The sequence below is a fragment of the Arvicanthis niloticus genome, chromosome 6, assembly GCF_011762505.2.
Source record: "Arvicanthis niloticus isolate mArvNil1 chromosome 6, mArvNil1.pat.X, whole genome shotgun sequence".
Lineage (NCBI taxonomy): Eukaryota > Metazoa > Chordata > Mammalia > Rodentia > Muridae > Arvicanthis > Arvicanthis niloticus.
In genome coordinates, this window is record NC_047663.1 from 89,663,216 (window position 1) to 89,684,550 (window position 21,335).

At 41.5% G+C, this 21,335-nt stretch overlaps 1 protein-coding gene across 5 annotated transcripts in view; it reads left to right on the top strand.

The window, feature by feature from the left end:
- Window positions 1–958: 958 nt before the first annotated feature.
- Luc7l (LUC7 like) overlaps window positions 959–21,335 on the top strand; it is a 30,595-nt gene continuing 10,218 nt past the window's right edge. For 2 of the 5 annotated variants that reach the window (XM_034504515.2, XM_076937121.1), the window contains exons 1-7: window positions 971–1,629; window positions 2,020–2,090; window positions 3,053–3,147; window positions 5,786–5,884; window positions 13,143–13,253; window positions 14,056–14,199; window positions 20,551–20,727. In XM_034504515.2, the coding sequence (XP_034360406.1) occupies window positions 1,403–1,629; window positions 2,020–2,090; window positions 3,053–3,147; window positions 5,786–5,884; window positions 13,143–13,253; window positions 14,056–14,199; window positions 20,551–20,727 (924 nt within the window). In that variant the 5' untranslated portion in view covers window positions 971–1,402. Of the gene's footprint in view, window positions 1,630–2,019; window positions 2,091–3,052; window positions 3,148–5,785; window positions 5,885–13,142; window positions 13,254–14,055; window positions 14,200–20,550; window positions 20,728–21,335 lie in introns of all 5 variants that reach the window. The other 3 variants (XM_076937123.1, XM_076937122.1, XM_034504518.2) reach the window with 3 other exon arrangements.

A 21,335-nucleotide genomic window follows, 5' to 3' on the forward strand; every position in this document is an offset into this window, starting at 1 on the left:
GCTTCATGAGGTCAGCATGGGCAACATGAGACTATATCACATAAAGAAACAAGATATAATCTAGAAGTTCATGTATCATAAGTTTGTTTTGTTTTTCAAGATAGAGTTTCCCAGTGTGACCCTGGCCATCCTGGACCTTGCTCTGTGGATCAGGCTGCCCTCTAACTTGGAGATGTACCTGCCTCTAACTCCCCAGTGTTGGGATTAAAGGCTTTTGCTTCCACTTTACTATATTTTATTTGTTTGACTAAAGTCTCATTAGAGCATAGAAGTTGATGTTTCAGGAACCAGGATAAAATCAATGGTAGAGTTTTTAATCTAGTGTTTTTTTTATTTAAGGTTCATTTATTTCATTTATATGAGCATACTGTATTATGCTATCTTCATACACAGCTGAAGTGGGCATCCCATTACAGATGGTTGTGAGCCACCATGTGGTTGCCGGGGAACTGAACTCAGGACCTCTGGAAGAGCAGTCCGTGCTCTTAACTGCTGAGTTATCTCTCCAGCCCTTCTGTTTTAAAAGGAGGCAGGAGGATCGATCTTAGTCTCACAATGACCACGCTTCCACAGGGTAGCCTGACACCCAGTTCACTGGGCTCTGAAGCAAGATTCCTATCTCAAGCTACTGAGATTACAGGCCTGCGCGGCCAAAACCAGGATTAGTTGATCTAGTCATTTTTCTTTTTTCTGGTTTTTCGAGACAGGGTTTCTCTGTATAGCCCTGGCTGTCCTGGGACTCACTCTGTAGAGTCACTCTAGAGACCAGGCTGGCCTCGAACTCAGAAATCCGCCTGCCTCTGCTTCCCAAGTGCTTGGATTAAAGGCGTGCGCCACCACTGCCTGGCTTCATCTAGTCTTTAGGACAATTTGTGACAGCTCCACTTAGCGACTCTTGGTGTTACGAACTACATTTCCCGACAGGCCTTGCATCAACGTGTATGAACTTCCTCCCAGCATTCCCCGCGGCGGGAAAGTGCGGTGTGGGTTTCAGGCGGATAGGATCGTCTTTCGTCGTCGCTGTTTGGCGCTTCTGCTGTTGAGTTGTGAGGAGCTTCCCGGCCGTTCCCACTGGCCACTATGTCCGCCCAGGCGCAGATGCGGGCCCTGTTGGACCAGCTCATGGGCACGGCTCGGGACGGTGAGTCTGAGCAGCGGTCCAGGCTCTGGGCGGGGTGGGAGTAAGGCGAGGCCGCCTGGAAGCCTGTGAGGGCCGTGACAGCGTGCGCCTGCGCGGGGCGCCATTTCCCTCCCCTGCTTACGGACCCCAGGCTCCGGGCCTTTGTCTGATCTGCTTGGCCTGCGAGTCTGCCGCGGCCTTGGTGTTCTGCTGGTCCTGGCTGCCTCCTTGCCGAGATTCCGATCCGACGGTGGGGCTTTGTCCCCCTTCTCGTTTTCCGTCATGCGAATTCCTCTTGGTCCGCAACGCAGTTCGGCGCCGCCGGGCGTACTGGAGCGTCGGCGAAGGGTTGGAACCTGCGTGGGCTCCGGGGTGCTGGCTGCCGGGTGGCGGAAATTCTCTGATACTCCTCGGAGGAGAGGAGATCCCCGAGCTGGACGGGTTTCGAAAACCCGGGCGTTCTTGCTCCATACGGTTACAAGGGGAGCCGCAAATGAGCATTTTCTAACGTGGGTTCCCTCCATGTACTTTTCTAGTCTTCCCACCCTTCATTCCCCTGCCTCACAGACTAGCCTCGGTTTAGTCACCTCTTGGCATTCGTTAGGTAGTTGGTTTTGTAAGGAGGCGTGCAAGATCATGGTGGTGTCTCAGGAAAAAGCAGTTGCATCCTAGTAAAGCTAGATCCCTGCTGCGGTTTGTGTTTTCCTTTTTACTAAAGTAATGAAGTTTGTAATTTCACACTGGCACATTTCACAGGGCTGTGCAGATTCTTTGCACCATTTCGTAGGTCAATAAGTGCTTTTAGCTTTCTTTGTATGTTGAGTTGCTTTTGAATTGCTTCCCATATTTTTATTTTATACAAACTGAACAATTGTGGCCCCTCTATTTTATTTATAAAGGTTCAGTGTATCTTTGCCTGCCTACATCAATCTGCAAGGGAGTTGCAGAAAAGCCTCATGTTCATCGAGCCGTGAGTCACAACCAATTTCTAAGCTGTTATAACAAAAAAGTGTTTGCTTTTTTTTTTCCACAAGTAACTTTAAAAGTGTAGTTTAGAAAGAAAACATTTTCAGTAAAAAGACACTACATTAATCCTGGATGCTTGCAAATCCTGAAATATATTCCTCCTTGACTATTACACAGCACTGTGTCCTATACACAGATAGCCTTAAAATTTGTCACATACCACTTTGCCTTTACTTTTATGTATCATTCCCCCTGACTTCCTTACTGCAGGTGTGGGCAAGAAAACTTTTCCTTTAAAACTTTTCAACAGCGGGCATAAAATTCTGCAGCTGAGTTCTTGAAGATTGCAGATGGGTACAGTATGTGTTGGAGTTCACAGTGTGTATTGACTAACCTGATTCCTTTTTGCTTTCTTTGGTATTGTCTTGTTAAAGTGACTCCCAGGTGCCAACTGTCCTTTTTAAGGGTTGGGATGAAAGGGGAAGAAGAAAAGGTGTAGAGATACTTCAGTCAGGGGTAGAGCTTGAAAGCGTTCTTCCTCTTGGAGTTTTTTGGTAAAATACTGCCTATTAGACTCTAACAAAAAAATTAGATTATTGAATAGCTTTGGTTGCTGGAGATTAGCAGCTGTAATGATCCGTGGTGGATTCTTGGCATTAATTACACGGGTCTTATTGCCCATATGTAACTGGGCGGATGCCTTCTGTTGCTCACTCCTACTTCTGACTCCGTGAATTAACAGTGGAGTTAGATGTGGTTAAGTGTGCTTCTTCATAAAATACTTAGCTTAAAAACTATTTGTATTTTATTCCAATTGTAAATATCTTTAGATTAGTTTCTTAGTGTATACGATGGGAAGAGTTCAGAAACACTAGTCTGCAAATCATCCAGGTGTATTAATTTTACCAGATAGCCTTGTGTAGTGAATGAGACAATACTTTATTTAAAACCACACATGAATTTCAGGAGATGAAACCAGACAGAGGGTCAAGTTCACAGATGACCGTGTCTGCAAGAGCCACCTTCTGGACTGCTGCCCCCATGACATCCTTGCTGGGACGGTAGGTGCATCCCAGAGCCGTGAGATTGCATCACTCAGAAGGTGGGGGGCAGTAGGTGTAAAATATATATTACATATGAATGAAATATAGAACCCAAGACAGGTAGCTCAGTGGGTAAGAGCACTTGTTACTCTGTTACTCTTGCAGAGGACCCAGGTAGTGGCTTACAAATATCTATAACTCCAGTTCTAGGGCATCTAATCTTGGCAACTACATTCATACGCACATACCCAGACACAGGCATATACATATATATATATATATATATATATATATATATTTTTTTTTTTTTTTGGTTTTTCAAGATAAAGTTTCTCTGTGTAGCCCTGGCTGTCCTGGAACTCAGAAATCCACCTGCCTCTGCCTCCCAAGTGCTGGGATTAAAGGCATGTGCCACCACTGCCCGGCGGCATATACATAATTTAAAAATAATAAAATTAAGCCTTAAAATTGAATAATGTAATGTTTAAAATATGAGTGTTAGGATTAGAATTGTTGAAACACCCACTTTATACTATATATGTCTGGAGAGATGCCTCCGTGGTCAAGAGCACTCAGGTTTAGTTCCTAGGATTCACACAGCAGCTCAAAACTGTTTTAACTCCACTCAGACATGTACATGGTACACAGACATACATTCAAGCAAAATATCCATACACATTTACATAAATGTATATATATTTGTATATACATACAAACACACACATAATTTTGAGTGTAGGCCTGAGTACATGCAGGTGCCCACAGAGGCCAGAAGAATGCATTGGATCCTCTGGAATTGGAGTTATAAGTGGTTTTGAATCTTTCTGATATGGTTGCAGGACACTGAACCCAGGTCCTGAAAAGAGTACCAAGTGCTTTAATTGCAGAGCCACCTTTTCAGCCCCTGTTCTCATTTGTTTATTATTTATACTGAGTGTGTATTTGTTGTATGTCTCTGTGTAGGTGCCAAGGTTGTTCATGTAGATGTCAGAGGACAACTTGGAGGAATGATTCTGTCCCCCCTATTGGATCTGAGGATTCTCCTCAGATTGTCGGGTGGCTTTTCCTGCTGAGTCATCTTATCAATCACTAATATAAAATAAAAATCAAGTGGAGATAACATTGATTACATACTTTTGTAACTCTTTGAAGAAATCTACTAACCAACCAGTAACTCTGAATAACACAGATAAATGCTAGTTTTGAGGAATGTGCTTTCATTTGAAACTTGAAAGTTAAATTTAAGATTAAGCAGTGAAGAGAGTCTTCTGCCATATTTTAGCCACTTAGAGTGGAAAAGTCCAGTTCAAGACTTTCATAGCTATTTTGAGGAATGTGTTGATTGTATGAAAATGTGTGCCAAAGAAAACATTTCCTGGTGAATCATGGATTAAAACTTGTATAGTGGTATTTAGTCATGTGTGTGTGTTCATGCACTCATGCATAAGCAAGAGGATAGTAGGTCTTGTCTTGTTACTGGTCACTGGTCACATAGCCCCTTGAGACAGTCTTTTGAGATAATGTTTCTCTGTATAGCCCTGGCCGTCCTGGAACTCATTTTGTAGACCAGGCTACAATTGCTAAAGCCTGATATCTTTTTCTTTTTTTTACAATCATTTTATGTATGAGTACACTGTAGCTGTCTTCAGACACACCAGAAGAGGGCATTTGATCCCATTACAGATTGTTGTGAGCCACCATGTGGTTGTTGGGACTTGAGCTCAGGACTCTGGAAGAGCAGTCAGTGCTCTTAGCCACTGAGTCATCTCTCCAGCCCCCCAAACCTGATTTCTTTATGTACTCCCCTCCCTCTTTTGGAAACAGGGTCTCTCTATGTAGACCAGGCTGCATCCTCGTAGAATCCATCTGCCTTGATCTCTTAAGTGCTGGGATTAAAGTTGTTCACTACCTCTCCTGACATAGAGCATCTTGACTAGTGAGGATTTTGAGGATTGCCTTGAAAGCTGTAATACTGTATTCTTGTCCTTACCAAGCCCATATCTCTTCTTCCTCTTAACTGGATGCTTGAGATAATAAAAAAGTAAAAGTAAAATTGTCAAAAGCTGATACAATTTGTTTTGTTTTTGAAATTTTGAGACAGGGTCACTATGTAGTCCTGGCTATCCTGGAGTCAGTGTGTAGTCCAGGCTGGTCTGGAACTTAAGAGATCAGCCTGCCCCCATAGTGCTAGGGTTAAAGGCATAGGTCACCACTGCTTGGCTAAGTAGTTCTAAAAATTGGAATGAGAAAAATACATTTCTAGGTTATATCTCAGTTCTTGTTTGTGTGATATAGTCTCATGTTGCCCATGCTGACCTCATGAAGCCAAAGATGACTTCCATTCCAGACCCTTGCACTTTTTCTTCCTTACCTAGTGCTGCAATTACAGAAGTGTGCACATGTGCTTGCCTCCATTTCTTTCGCTGGAGACAGGGTCTTATATAGGCCAGGTTGGGCTTGAACTTGCTATCCTGCTGACACTCAGCCTGCAGACTGTTGAGATTATCAGTATAGATCATTACACTTGGTCCATTTCTTCATTTACTATCTATAAAGCTATATTGCTTATTTCAGTGAAAGTTGAAAGGCTAAATCATATTAATTACATGCTTTCTAAAATGGATAGGTGTTAATGTATATTTTTTTTTCTCCACAGCGCATGGATTTAGGAGAATGTACCAAAATTCATGACTTGGCCCTTCGAGCAGATTATGAAATTGCAAGTAAAGAAAGAGACCTGTTTTTTGAATTAGATGTAAGATTTTTTTTGGATGTTGATTTATCAGTGCTGCAAAGTACCAGTTGCTATTGAGAGTAATCTTATGTTTGTATATTAAAAAGCAAAATAACATATACTTAATCGACCACTTTTAAGTTCTAATACACAACAGGTGGTTCTCAACCTGTTACTGTATTGAATTTTATTTCATTGTTTGGTTTTTTTTGTGCATGTCTCGTATAGTCCATTCCAATAGCACTTGCTATGTAGCCAATTACAATCTTGAATTCTTGATCCTTTTCCTATTGAGTGGTGAAAATACAGCCATGTGCCATCATGATAGATTTATATACTGCTGGCAGTTGAACTCAGAGCCTCATGCATGTTGTATAGCATTCTACTAATTAAGCTATAGTCCCAACTCCTGGAAATTTTTATCAAAAGAGACTTATCTTAAGATGTCAGGTTTCAAAAAGTGATTGGATTGATTGAAGTCTCACTTTAAGGACTGTATCTCTTAGCCGGGTGGTGGTGGCGGCGGCGCACGCCTTTAATCCCAGCACTTGGGAGGCAGAGGCAGGCAGATTTCTGAGTTCGAGGCCAGCCTGGTCTACAGAGTGAGCTCCAGGACAGCCAGGGATACACAGAGAAATCCTGTCTCAAAAAAAAAAAAACAACCCAAAAATAAAAAAGGACTGTATCTCTTGGATGTACTAAACTAAAATGACAGTATAATTATTCATTTATTTTTAAATGGGCATTTTGTCTGCCTGTATGTCTGCACCATCTGTCTATGTGGTGCCATTGGAGGCCAAAATCGGTTTTGGGTTTCTTGGGACTGAAATTAAGATGATTGTGAGCTACCTTGTAGGTGCAAGAGATAGAACCTAGGTCCTCTCTGAAAGAGTGTCCAGTGTTCTTAACCATTAAGGTGTCTCTCCAGCCTCTTAATTTTTATATATTAGCTTTATTTATCTACTTTTATGTATATGTACGTTTTATCTCCATATATATTATGTATTTTATATATACTTGAAGCCTTTGAAGGTGAGAAGAAGGCATTGAATTCCCTGAACTAGAGTTAACAGCCAGTGGGTTTTTTTTTGTTTTTTTTGTTTTTTTTTTTTGGGTTTTCAAGACAGGGTTTCTCTGTGTAGTCCTGGCTGTCCTGGAACTCACTCTGTAGACCAGGCTGGCCTCGAACTCAGAAATCTGCCTGTCTTTGCCTCCCAAGTGCTGGGATTGAAGGCATGCACCACCACTGCCCGGCTAACAGCTAGTTTTAAGCCACCCAGAACTGTGTGTGTGTTCCTGTTGAATAGAGCCTGAAGAGTAACAGGTATTCTTAACTACTGATCTATCTCTTCAGACTACTAATTAATTTTTTTTTTTTTTTGGAGACAAACTCTCACATTGTCAGCTCAGGCTGGCTGGAATTCACTGTTTTCTAGCTTGTCTTGAATGAGCCTCTTGCCTCAGCCTCCTGAATGCTCCTGGATTACTGGTGTGAGCTACTATGTTTTGCTGAATGCCTTTTTAAAGTAGCTTGGTTAATGATGTAGAAGATACTAGGGAAAAAAGGGAACATTTGTAGTGATTAGTATATTATGAAGAGTGTGGAGTTCATGATTTACACACAATATTGAAAACTCAGGATCAAGCAACAAAAAAAAAAATGAATAACAAATTGTATCTTCCAAAAATTTTTAGTCTTAATTATTTTTCATCTCATTTTTAGCCAGGGTTGAAATTTATTTTGGGGCCTAGAGACATGGTTGTTCTAGAGGACCTGACTATATAATTGTTATTCCTGGAACTCATTATATAGATCCAGGCTGGTCTTAAGTTCACTGCACTCACCTACCTCTGCCAGTTTTAAAGGTGGGCAGCCTCACATGCAATGCTCCTATTTTTATTAGTGTGGATGCCTGTTTCGAACGTACATTTGACTATAGGTATGTCCGAAGCCACAAAAGATGATAGGATTGTGAGCCACCTGACTTGGGTGCCAGGAACTGCACTCTAGACCTCTACAAGAGTAGTATCTATTCTTAACTGCTGAGTCATTTCCAGTCCCCCTGTTTTGTTACCTTGAGATGTTATAAATACAGATGTTGCCTTAGATAGTATTTCCATTGCTGCAAAGATAGACCAAGACCAAGGCACCTTGTACAAGGGACAACATTTAATTGGGGCTGGCTAACATTTTCAGAGGTTTAGTTTATTAACATTATGGCAGGAAGCGTGGCAGCGTCCAGGCCCATGTGGTGCTATAGGAGCTGAGTGTTCTCTGTCTTGCTCTGGAAGGGGAGGGAAGGGAACTAAGAGAAGGCTGGCTTCCAGGAGGAGGGTCCCAAAGCTCACCCTTAACCTGACACACTTTCTCCAACAAGGCCACATCTCCTAATAGTGTCACTCCCTGGGCCAAGCATATTTAAACCACCATACAAACATTTTCTTCTTTCCTGGCACTTATCATGTAGAGCCCTTCTCTCAATCCTTTGGATCATTGATACATTTATCTGTGTAAGAATTCAAGGTGGGGAGTCAGGCATTTTATCTGTGTAAATTTGGAGTAGGTGGGATGCTGCAAACCCTTAATCCCAGCACTCAGCCAAAATTAGGTGTATCTCTTGTTTTAGGCCAGCCAAGACTACACAGGGAAGCCCTGTATTGGGGAAAAATAATTCAAGGAAGCTGGCAAAATGGGTTATTAACAGGGGTCTGCTCTTAGGCCTGAGAATTTGAGATTAATCTCTGGTGCCTACATTGTGGAAAGAGAAAGCTCCCTCAAGATGTCCTTTGACTTCCACACATGGTATATGCACTCCACACAACACACAAACACAAAATTTAAAATGTGTATTGTCCCATCACCACATACATGGATAAGAGAAAAAGGTAATGTCAACTAACAGGGCCTATTTTCCATTGTAAGATGTAACTTTGGAGACTTAATGCGTAGTGTTGTGACTTGTTGAGACATTGCATTGTATTTAGAGATTTGGTAAGAGAATAGTGCTGAAGTATTTGTAGTATTTCAATTAAGTGTAACCTAGTTGATTGATAGTGTGTTAACTTTTTATGCTAATTTCACATTGTAAATGTACATGTTAAATAATCTTTTTGTTTTTCAGTTATACCTCAATATTGACCTGCATAATAGTCCTTTAAACTAAGACAATTTTTTTGTAATATGTACATGGATGGTCTGCTTCCTTTATATATAAAATAATCCTCCTCTTGAGCTATTTAATGTAGCTCAGTTTGGCTTCAAACATGATGTATAGCTAAGTTCTCATTCTTTTCCCTCTGCTTCCTACCACAATGGGTTTATGACATGATTGGGATTAAACCCAGGGCTTTGTACCTAGTAGGTAAGCATTCTACATACTAGATTTCCTCCCAAGCTGGTATGACTAATTTTTTTTTTAAGTTTTATTTATTTTATGTATGTGAGTACACTGTAGCTTTTAGACATACCAGAAGAGGACATCAGATCCCATTACAGGTGGTTGTGAGCCACCATGTGGTTGCTGGGAATAGAACTCAGGACCTCTGGAAGAGCAGTCAGTGCTCTTAACCACTGAGCTATCTCTCCAGCCCAGTATGACTAATTTTTAAATACTTTATGTATTTATTTTTGAGGCATGGTCTCACCCTGGCTGGCCTTCAACTCAGATTCTCCTTCTCTGCTAGAATTAAAGGTGTGTTCCAGCAGGCTCAGTAATTTTTATTTTTGGTTTTGGTTATTTGAAACAGGGTTTCTCTGTGTAGCTCTTGCTGGCCTTGAACTCAGAGATCTGCCTTTCTCTGTCTCCTGAGTGCTGGGATTAAAGGCATTTGCCGCCACCTGTCCTGGAACTTGATATAGACCAGGCTGGCCTCAGACTCACTTGACTCTGCCTTTGGAATGCTAGGATCAAAGGCATGAACCACCAAACTTTGTCTCCCTCCCTCCCTCTCCTATTTCCCTTTTTCCTCCTTTTATCCCTCCCCTTCTCTTCTCTCTTCCCTCTCTCTTTTATCTCTTTTTTACTTTTTTGCTCAGCAGTTTTTTTTTTTTTAGTTTTGAAATTTATTTTGGGGCCTATAGACATGGTTGTCCTGAGGACCTGACTTTATTTTTCAGCATTCACAGGTGACCCACAATTGTTTTTAACCCCAATACCAGGAGATCTGATACTATCTTTGGCCTTCGACAGCATTGCACACATGGTATACATAGACATACATGCAGGTAGAACATCCATAAAAATTATTTTTAGCCAGGCAGTGGTGGCCCATGCCTTTAATCCCAGCACTTGGGAGGCAGAGGCAGGCAGATTTCTGAGTTTCTGAGGCCACCCTGGTCTACCGTGTGAGTTCCAGGACTGCCAGGACTACACAGAGAAATCCTGTCTCAAAACAAAAACAAATGAAAAAAATTATTTTTAGTTTTGAGGTAGGAATTAACATGTGTGTGCTACTACCCCAATCATCTCCCAGCCCCCTTTTTTGAGACTGGGTCTCTTTAGGTAACATAGTCCTGACTCTCCTGGAACTCTCCTAAGTAGACTAGGCTATCTTCAAACTCACAGAAACCCACCTGCTTTTTCTTCTGAATGCTGGGATTAAAGGAGTGTACCACCACTCTTGGCCACACCAAGGTTGTGAGGAGTTTTTTTTGTTTATTTTATAGTGTGTATTGGTGTTTTTTGCCTATATTTATGTCTGTGTGAGGGTGTCAGGTCTCTCACACAGGGAAACCTCAAGCATGAAGACCCAAGTTGAACTCTAGAATCTCTTTCAGTTCCTCAAGAAACTCCTTTTCCCTAACTGTGGTATTTAGACTGAAGCCAGCATTACCTCAGGAGCTTGAAGACAGTTCCTTATGCTTAAAAGTATTGCCTTATCTCCTTATCTTTAGTAAAGGGACCTGTGGCTGTTTCATTAATATAATACTGGTGCCTATTAGCTTTTCAAGGTTTATGCTAGCTTCTAGGCTCCCTCATTCCCAACTCATAAACCTGACCTCTGGAACTGGAGTTGTAGACAGTTGTGTGCTGCCAAGTCACAAATTGCTAAGAATTGAACCCAAGTCCTTTGGAAGAACTCAATGCTATTATTAACCACTGATCCATCTCGCCAGCCCCACACCAAGCTTTTTTATTTTATTTTATTATTTATTTATTTATTTATTTATTTATTTTTTTTTTGGTTTTTTGAGACAGGGTTTCTCTGTGTAGCCCTGGCTGTCCTGGAACTCACTCTGTAGACCAGGCTGGCCTCAAACTCAGAAATCTGCCTGCCTCTGCCTCCCAAGTGCTGGGATTAAAGGCGTGCGCCACCACCGCCCGGCCACTGGAAGCACTTTTAAAGGAGAGAAAGAGACAGCAAAATGGATTTGCATTTGTAGCTGTTGGAAGACACTATAATCTGACACATGATGTTCTGCATTCGTGTTACCATTTAGTTTTTGGACTTTTAGACATTTGAGTCCATTGCCAATGGACCAAGAAACTGCTTATGGCTCTGCATGGCTCCTGAGTGAGCCATTGGTCTGCTCTAGGCACACAGTACTGAGTATAGTGTAGGTGATCACTACTTGAGTGAGCTTGGGGGAAATTTCAGGATCCTGTATTGAGAACTGTTACTGGGTAAGGTGACCAGTTCTTCATCTTTCCAGAAGTACAGCTTACAAGTATCTTAACAAAATAGGTCAGACCTTCTTCTCTCTCCTTGCCCTCCTCCCTCCCTCCCTCCCTCCCTCCCTCCCTCCCTCCCTCCCTCCCTCCTCTCCCTTCCTTCTTCCTTCCTTCCTTTCTGTTTTGACACAGGGTTTCTCTGTGTAGCCCTGGTTGTCCTGGAACTGGCTCTGTAGACCAGGCTGGCCTAGACCTCAATAGAGATCTGCTTGCCTCCTCCTGTTGGGGTTAAAGGTGTGCATCACTACTGCCCAGCTGTCTCTTAACCATTTTATAAGAGTTCTAGGAAACAGACTCAGTCTTAATACTTCCATACTTTTTTTGGCAAAGTCCTTATTAGCCACTGAACAACTTCTGAACTGCATCTCCCCTCTAACATGGGAGATGCCTCTCTTTAACATAGACTATAGCCCCAAATTGGCCTCTTAACTCTTAATAATTCTCCTACCTCAGCTTCTGCTGTGTGCCTGTGGAGACCAGATGACAAGCATGGCTGTTTTTCAATAGATGCTATCCATTTGTTGGATTTTTGTTGTTGTTTGTTTTTATTTTTTAAATTATTGATTATATACTTTTAAATATTTTTGTTTTATTTTTACATTTATTTACTTGTGCGCCGCGCGCGCGCGCGCACACACACACACACACACACATACACACATACACACACACACACACACACACACACACACACACACTCTTGTGGAAATGGTTTCTCTCTTTGCATTATGTGGGTTCCAAGGACTGAACTTGGATTAATCAGGCTTGGTGTCCAGTGCCTTTACCCACTAAGCTATCTTTCCAGCTCCTCACCTTGTTATTCGAGACAGGGTCTCTCATTAGCCTGGGATGTACCAAGTAGATCAGGCTGGTGGTTAGGAAGCCCAGGAGATCTACCTGTCTCCACCTATTCAGTGCTGGGATGGTAAAGGCTTTCTTTTTCTGCCATGTATATACTTTTGAGGGATTGAATTTAGGTCCTTAAGTTTACACAGCTATCACTTGACCAGCCAAGCAATTCCCTTAGTTCACTTAGTAATTAATGTTATAGAGAGTTGGAGATCCTTCTACAAGTTTGGAAATAAGTCAGTCAGTCATTTGGTTTGACAAAATAATCATGATAAATTGGTAAGCAGAATATTAGCTCATGCTGTCACTATAAATACCAGGAGCAGAGATAGAAATTATAATTACTTTTTATGAGACTAGATCTCATATGTAACCCTGGCTGGCCAGAACTCACCTAATGTATATAGGGAATTTCAGGCCCACAAAACAACCGAACAGAGAAATAAATACAGGCTTGTGTGTCTGTCTTACCACGCATAGGTGGTAAGAGTATGCAGTGTTGGCAGAATGTGCTGTGCACACCTGTCATCTAGCACTCTGGAGGCTAAGGCAAGAAGATTGTGAGTTCAAAGCCAGTCTAGAATAGATACCAAATTTTGGGCCAGCCTAGTCTATGAGACTTCGTCAGGGGAAGCTGGTCTGGAGATGTAATTTAGTAGGGTGCTTTCCTAGTCTTGGGTTTTATCTCCAGCACTCCTCAAATAAAAGCAATGACAAACTATGCAGTACTGATGATAACTCTGCTTTTCCCAAACTAGGCTATGGATCACTTAGAATCCTTCATTGCAGAGTGTGATCGGAGAACTGAACTTGCTAAGAAGCGGCTGGCTGAAACACAGGAGGAAATCAGTGCAGAAGTTTCTGCCAAGGTATATTAAGTAACTTCTATAACTCACTTTTTGTGTCACCCTCACACTGGATGAGGATTCTGGATAGATGGTGCTTTCCGTCGTGGCTGTTTTTATTGGAGACAGGGTCTGTGACCAAACATTTGTGAGTCACAGGAGCCTGTATGCCTCCCTGCCTGCCTTTCTTTTATTCTTTTTGAGACAAGGTCTAAATAAATGATTAGGCCAACCTTTAATTTATAGAGATCTGCCTGCCTCTTGAGTGCTGGGATTAAAGGCATGCAGATCTAGTTAAAATTTCTTAGGGTATATGCAGTTACTAATTAAAAAAAGATGCTATTGTGTTGATGAATCTTGGTAATTGGATATTTTGCTTGCAACCTTAGTTTGTATGTTAAACCATGACATTTTACTATCCATACCCAGAAGACAAAAGATAATGCAGATAAGTGTATCTTCTAAAGTGTCACTTTTAAGACGATCTGTGTGCCATTGCAAAACAAAACCAGCATGCAGTGGAGCATGTTGATTATTTATTAAGAGATGTTTTGACACGGCGTTTTATGGTTCCAGCTGGCCTTGAATCAGCTATGTGAAAATGATCTTGAACTCATGAGACCCCTAACCACCCTCACAGTCTCCATTCTAATGTTGGATCGTAGGCTATCAGTTACATTGCCACTGAGCTTCAAGTCTTTAAGTGTGGCTGAGTCTGGATTTTAAGATGTTTATTTTCAGAGGAGTAGTTTAGATAATGCAGAAAGAAAAAGAAATACTTGGTTCTTTTATATTGATATTCGGTATCTGATTTCTCTGTTTTCAGGCAGAAAAAGTACATGAATTAAATGAAGAAATAGGAAAACTTCTTGCTAAAGCTGAGCAGCTAGGAGCTGAAGGAAATGTGGATGAATCCCAGAAGATTCTTATGGAAGTGGAGAAAGTTCGCGCAAAGAAAAAAGAAGCAGAGGTTGGTGGTTATAGATTTTGAGACATGGTTTCTTTATATAGTCCTGGTTGCCCTAAAACTTGCTGTGTAGACCAGGCTGGCCTTACAGAGATCTGCCTGCTTCTTCCTCTCTCATGCTAGAATTAAAGACTTGCACCACTATGCCTGGCTCTCTGTGTGTGAGTGTGTGTCTCAACATTTTGTTTGTTTTTTAAACAAGGTTTCTCTGTATAGCTTTTGTTGTCCTAGAATTCACTCTGTAAATAAACTAGACTGGCCTCAGACTCAGAGCTCTGCCTGTCTCTGCCTCCTGAGTGCCGGGATAAAGGCATGCACCACCACCACCTGGCTAGGTTTTTTTTTTGTGTGTGTGTGTGTATTTTGCCTACATGTATGTATACCATGTGCATGTGTCTAGTTCCCCCAGGAGACCAAACGACTGGAACTGAAGTTAATTTTTTGGTTGTGAGCTGTCATGTGAGTGCTGGGAACTAAACTTAAGTCCTGGAAAAGAAGCAGTCATTCTTAATCACTGAGCCATCTTTCCAGCCCCATTGTTTTGATTTTTTTAGACATGGTCACACTTCATTGCCCTGGCTGATCTGTTATGTGAAATAATCCCTCTACTTGAGCTTCCCAGTTACAGGTATCAGCCACTATTCCCAGCTAAGAAATGTCTTAAGATAGGGGAAGTATTAGTATTCAGTCACAGTGGACACACTTATGATCCCAGTTCTTGGGGGGTGGGGTGGGCTAGGAAGATTAGGAATTCAAAACTGCAGGGCAGTGGTGGTGCACACCTTTAATCCCAGCACTTGGGAGGCAGAGGCAGGCGGATTTCTGAGGATTTCTGAGTTCGAGGCCAGCCTGGTCTACAGAGTGAGTTCCAGGACAGCCAGGACTACACAGAGAAACATTGTCCTGAAAAAACTTTTTTAAAAAAAGGGAATTCAAAACCAGCCTTGACTGCATAGTTTGAGGCCAGTCTGGGCTGCTGGAGTGCCTCAAAACAAGAAGAAAAGTGGCATTAAAGAACCTATATCCATCTTTTTATAGCTTACATTTGCTCTTAAAACTTTTTTGATCCACCTGAGTGGGGGCAGGGGTGTATGAAAGAGGAGGAGCATGGCTGCGTAGGATCAGGGCTGCTGGAGGAATCGCCCCACCCTACATGTTGTTCTTCTCCATGGCTGTAACTGTCGCCCCAACAATAAGTACTATTTTTGTAACTAGTGTAGAACAAAGCCGTTAGTCTTGTTAGTCTTGTTAAACCCAGCATTGTTGATTTCTACAGCCTCAGGGTACCTTGGGAGTCCTTCTCATCTAAGTAATAGAGAAAATATTCTGTGGTCACATCTGTAATACCTTTTTTCTTGATTAAGATTTTTTTTATTACATTTTATTTTGTGTACACAAGTGTATATGCTATTGTAGGTGCTGAAGTCAGAGGGCAGCTTTCAAAGTCAGTTTTCTTTCCACCATGAAAAGTCTAAAGATCAAATTGAAGTTATTAGATTTGATAGCCCTGTTTTACTGCTTGAGCCTCTTCTAGTGGTAGAGAAATTGAGCACAGGGACCCCAATGGAGGAGTTAGGGGAAGAGCTGAAGGAACCTTATCTGACAGCAATGGGAGGGGAGGCCCTTGGTCCTGTGAAAAAGCTTGATGCCCCCAGTGTAGAGGAATGCTAGGGTAGTGAGGAGGGAGTGGGTGGGTGAGAAAGGGAGCACTCTCATAGAAGCAGGGTAAGGGGGGATGGGATGGGGGCTTGCAGAGGGGAAACAGGAAAGGGGATAGCATTTGAAACGTAAATAAATAAAATATTCAATTAATAAAACAAAAAAGAAATTGAGGAGTGGGGTTAGGGAGTTATACTGCTATGTTGAAAGAACAGGTGATCCTTGATAATGACTTTCAATTAGAATGTTTGTGGATTTTTTTTTTTTTTAAATGTGTGTGGTGCTTTGAACCCATGGCCTTATGCATGTTCCATGTACTGAGAAGTTTTGTCATTTTTGACACATGTTATAGTCATCTCAGGAAAAGGCACCTCATTTTGAGAAAATGCTTCTATCAGATTGGTGTATAGGGTATTTTTGTCTGTCATTGTACTATATTCCCAGCTCTTCTTTCTTTTGAATTATTTTGCCTGTTGGTTATTTTTGTGAGGATGGGAATGAACCCTATGGCCTTGTGCATGCTTCACAAGTTCTCTACCACTCTGCCCATCATCAGCACCACTCAGAAAAAACATCATCTCTAATTCTAGTCTACTAGTCACAATTCTAATTCTTTTTTTTTTTTTTTTTTTTTTTTTTTAAGATTTATTTATTTTATGTGAGTACACTGTTGATATCTTCAGACACACAGAAGAGGGCATCAGACCCCATTACAGATGATTGTGAGCCACCATGTGGTTGCTGGGAATTGAACTCAGGACCTCTGGAAGAGCAGTCAGTGCTCTTAACTGCTGAGCCATCTCCCCAGCCCTACAACTCTAATTCTAATTCTACTAGTTACAACAAACTCATTCTGTTGTAAGAGTATTTGAGAGGTTCAGTAGGTAAGTAACACGTGCTGGAGAGGCCTCTTGACTTGGTTTGAGTCCTGAGAGAACTGACTTCCTGAATGTTTTCTTCCCATGACACATACACACATAGCCCCGAATTAAAAGGAAAAAATATAAGAAATAACACAGAGATCCTGTTCTTCTGTAGCCACAACCCCTTCTCTGGTCTCTGATGATTAGGTGTAGTGTACTCATCAGCTTTTTATTTCAGGGACAGTTAGGGCTCCTGCTTGGGGTTTAATAGTGTTGCCTTTTGGCCAGATTAGGAGCACTGTACCCTTCCCTATGGCAGCTTGCTTTTTTTTTTTTTTTTATGGTTTTTCTAGACAGGGTTTCTCTGTGTAGCCCTGGCCTCCTAGAACTCACTCTGTAGACAAGGCTGGCCTTGAACTCAGATCTGCCTGCCTCTGCCTCTCAAGTACTGGGATTAAAGGTGTGTGCCACCACTGCCAGGTAGCAGCTTGCTTTTTAACATGATATTCTTTAGAGTATTTTTGGGCAGGTGAAGAAGGGTGTATAGAAAGCAGGTATTGTGGACTATAGAAATGACAATACCATATATCCTGCCAGCACTTAATTGAGAATAGAGGGACACACCTTCATAGATAGTTGATATAATGTTTGTGGGAGCAGATTAATTACCCCAGCACTCTTCATTTCTGGAACTGATTTTTAAGATATTGGTAAGCTGGGCACAGTAGCCCATACCAGATATTCCAGTACTTGAGAGCCTGAGCCAGGAAGATCCTGCATTCCAGGCTAGCCTCACCTAAATAATAAGGATATTTTTAATGTCTATGTGTATTTTGTTTGCTTATCTGTTTGCTTACCATGTGCCTAAAGAGGGATGAAGAGGGCATTGGATCCTCTGGGACCGGATGGCTGTGGGCGCCAGGAGTCCAACCTAGGCTTTCTGAAAGAGCATCCAATGCTCTTAACCACTGAGCCATTTCTCCAGCCCTAAAGGGTAGAATTTAAGCATGCCTATAGTCCCTCAGGAGAGGTTGGAGGCTCACATCAGTTTATGAGTTCAAGGTCAGATTGGGCAATTTAACAAGACACTCGAAAATATAATTTGTAGTCTGAGGATGATGACATGTCTTTAATTCCAGAATTCTAGTGTAGCTGTTAAAGGGTCACAGTATTAGAAAGGTTGAGAAGCACTGATCTAGAGGCAGAGGCAAGCTTATCTCTTTGAGTTCAAGGCCATCCAGGGATACAAAGACCATGTCTCTGAGAGGAGGGGGGAATTTTTTTTAATTAAATAAATGATAGACTAGAAAGATGGCTGGGTGGTTGAGAGCACTGGCTGATCCTCTAGAGGACTTGTGTTCAATTCTTAACACCCACATAGCAGCCCGTAACCGTCTGTTCCAAGGGTTCCATGGTACCATGTATTCATCTGGATGTATGTGTGCATGCAGACAAAGTACCCATACATACAAAATAATAAATTAAAAAAAAAAATCAGTGAGCTGTATTTGCCACCTAAGTTTAACCACTGATCATTGGAGACTGTGGTTAAAGAGGAGAATTCAAGTTGTTCTCTAACCCTAGCTGCCTTGAAATAAACTTGGATCTTTTAGAATTGTTGAAGGTCTTTGGTTACTGGGTATAAATCTGTTGGGAATTGAACTCAGGACCTCTGGAAGAGCAGCCAGTGCTCTTAACCTTTGAGCCATCTCACCAGTCCCTGTGTTGGCTAGTTTTTTGTCAACTTGACACAAGCTGTAGTCATCTGAGCAGAGCAAAAGTCAGTCGAGAAAATGCCTTCAGAAGATCAAGTTGTAAGAAGACAAGCCTGGAGGGAAGCATCTTCTTAGTGACTGTTGTGGGAGGGACCAGCCTGCTGTGAGTAGGGACACCCCTGGGCTGATGACCCTGGGTTCTATAAGAACGCAGGCTGAGCAAGCCAGTAACAGCACTTCTCCATGGCCTTTGCATAGCCTCCAGGTCCTGGCCCTTACTTCCTTCAGTGATAGACTATAATGTGGAAATGTAAACCAAACAAAAATAAATAGTTTTCTCCCTAACTTGCTTTTGGTCTTGTTTCAGATAGCAATAGTAAGCCTAACTAAGATGAGATCTTACTCAGTTTAGTGCTGCAAGCTTCTATTTTATCCACACAGAACATTTAATGGTAGTTTCTCAATTTTTAGTGGATGTTTACATTAAGTTGTTCTAAAGTGGTGACTTGTTCTTGTGGGGTTTTTTTGTGGTGTTTGTTTGTTTGTTTTGAGACAGGGTTTCTCTGTGTAGCCCTGGCTGTCCTGGAACTGACTCTATAGACCAGGCTGACTTGTTCTTAAATACCTGCTGTCACAGGGTTTTCTAGGCCATTACCTGGAAGAATTCCTGGGTACTGGTACACATGTAGATGTTCTTTTTGTTTAATTTTGTGTGTGTCTGCTCGCATGCAGTTAGGCCAAGACAATTACATCTCAGGGAGTTATAGATTATTGTGTTGCTGGTTGTCTCTGTCTGTCTGTCTGTCTGTCTGTCTGTGATCAGTCTTTTAAAAAAAAATAGGAATGATTTTTTTGCAATGATTTGGCAGCAGTGTTTTAACTGGGATCCAAGTACTAGTTACAGTGTGTCTGGTTTCTTTCTTTTTGTTTGATGTATTTTGCTTTGAGACAGTGAGAGATTTTTCTATATACATTTTAGTGTTCCTAGAGAATGCATGTTATATGTTGGGTACTTTTCTCTTCAAGGAAACTGTCAGTGATTTGGCCTTTTCACAGTAACATTTAGACCTGCATTTGATATATCCAGGATGTCAGGACACAACTGCTATGACTGCTCTAGTTTTTGCTTTCTCTTAAAATATATTTATTTTAATTCTATGTGTGAAGGGCTATATGCATGTGAGTGTACGTGGCTGAGATGGACTAGAGGCATTGGACCTCCCTTGAGTTGGAGTCCCTGGTGGTTGTGAGCTGCCTAACATGAGTGCTGGGAGTTGATTTATTTCAGGTCTTCTGCGTGAGCAGTACACATTCTTTTGTTGTTGTTTTGAGATAGAGTTTTTCTGTGTAACAGCCCTGTGGCTGTCCTGGAACTCATGTTATAGACCAGGCAGGCTGACTTCAGATTCACAAAGATCCACTGTTTCTGCTTCCTGAGATTAACGGTGTCTGTGGCCACACCCGTGGAGCAGCATGCGTTCTTGAGCCAAACATTTTTTTTTTCTATTTTTTTTCCAAGTTAAAAAATGTGTATTGGATCTTTGCCTTTATGGATATATTTATTACCTTTGTTTAGTGTCTCAGACGCCAGAGAAAGCACCAGATCCTGTAATAATAATAATAATAATAATAATAATAATAATGTATTATAGATAGATGATTGTTAGCCTCCGTGTGGCTGCTGGGAACCACCCCAGGTCCTCTGAAAGAGCAAGTGGTCTGAACCTTGTTTTCAGCCCTGGTTTTTATTTAGTTTTTGAAATCTCTTCTTATTCTTATTCAGAAACTTATCTTTCCTGCTGATCTCTTGGAACAGTCCTTATCTCCATGTTTGAATTGTCTTTCTTCTGATGCGATAAACAGATTTTATTTTTCAAGACAGGATTTCTCTGTGTAGCTGTGTGACTGTCCTGGAGCTCAGAGAACCACTTACCTCTAAATGTTAGTTTAAAAAAAAAAACCAACAACAGTGAAATTGAAGTTTCTAGCATACCTTAAAGTTGAACAATCCGATTTCAATATGTAGTAAAAAGTTGCCTATATTTCAGGTTTTTCCATTTGGGGATCTGTGCAGAGTGACAGTTCTGAAATGCCTCATCTTTATTTTTTCCTTATAGGAAGAATATAGAAATTCCATGCCTGCATCCAGTTTTCAACAGCAAAAACTCCGTGTTTGTGAGGTTTGCTCAGCTTATCTTGGTCTCCATGACAATGACCGTCGTCTTGCAGACCACTTCGGGGGCAAGTTACACTTGGGGTTCATTCAGATCCGAGAGAAGCTTGATCAATTGAGGGTATGTTAATATATTCTGTTTCTAGAGAACTCTTTGGAGTCTTGTGGTCACCTTTAGCTTTTGTTTGTTTGTTTTTGTTTTTTGTTTTTTGTTTTTTGTTTGTTTATTTGTTTGATTTTTTGAGACGGGGTTTCTCTGTAGAGCCCGGGTTGTACTGGAGCTCACTCTGTAGACCAGGCTGGCCTCGAACTCAGAAATCCACCTGCCTCTACCTCCACTGGGATTAAAGGTGTGCGCCACCACTGCCTGGCTCACCTTTAGCTTTAATTTTTAAAAAATTATCTGTATTCTTTAAGTTGGATTCGAACATGTTTCTGTGTTGTTTGGTTTTGTTGTTTGTTTGTTTGTTTGTTTGTTTTAATTTCTTAATAACTTATTTATTTTCATTTTATGTACATCGGGGTTTTGCTTATGTCTGTGTGATAGTATCAGATTCCCTGAAACTGGAGTCATAGACAGTTATGAGCTGCCATTTAGGTTGTGGGAATTGAACCCTTGTTCTTTAGAAGAACAGCTGGTGCTCTTAACCATTGAGCCATCTCTCCAGCCTCCTTATTTAGTGTTTTCGAGATAGGGTTTCTATGTATTCCTTGCTGCCTTGGAACTCA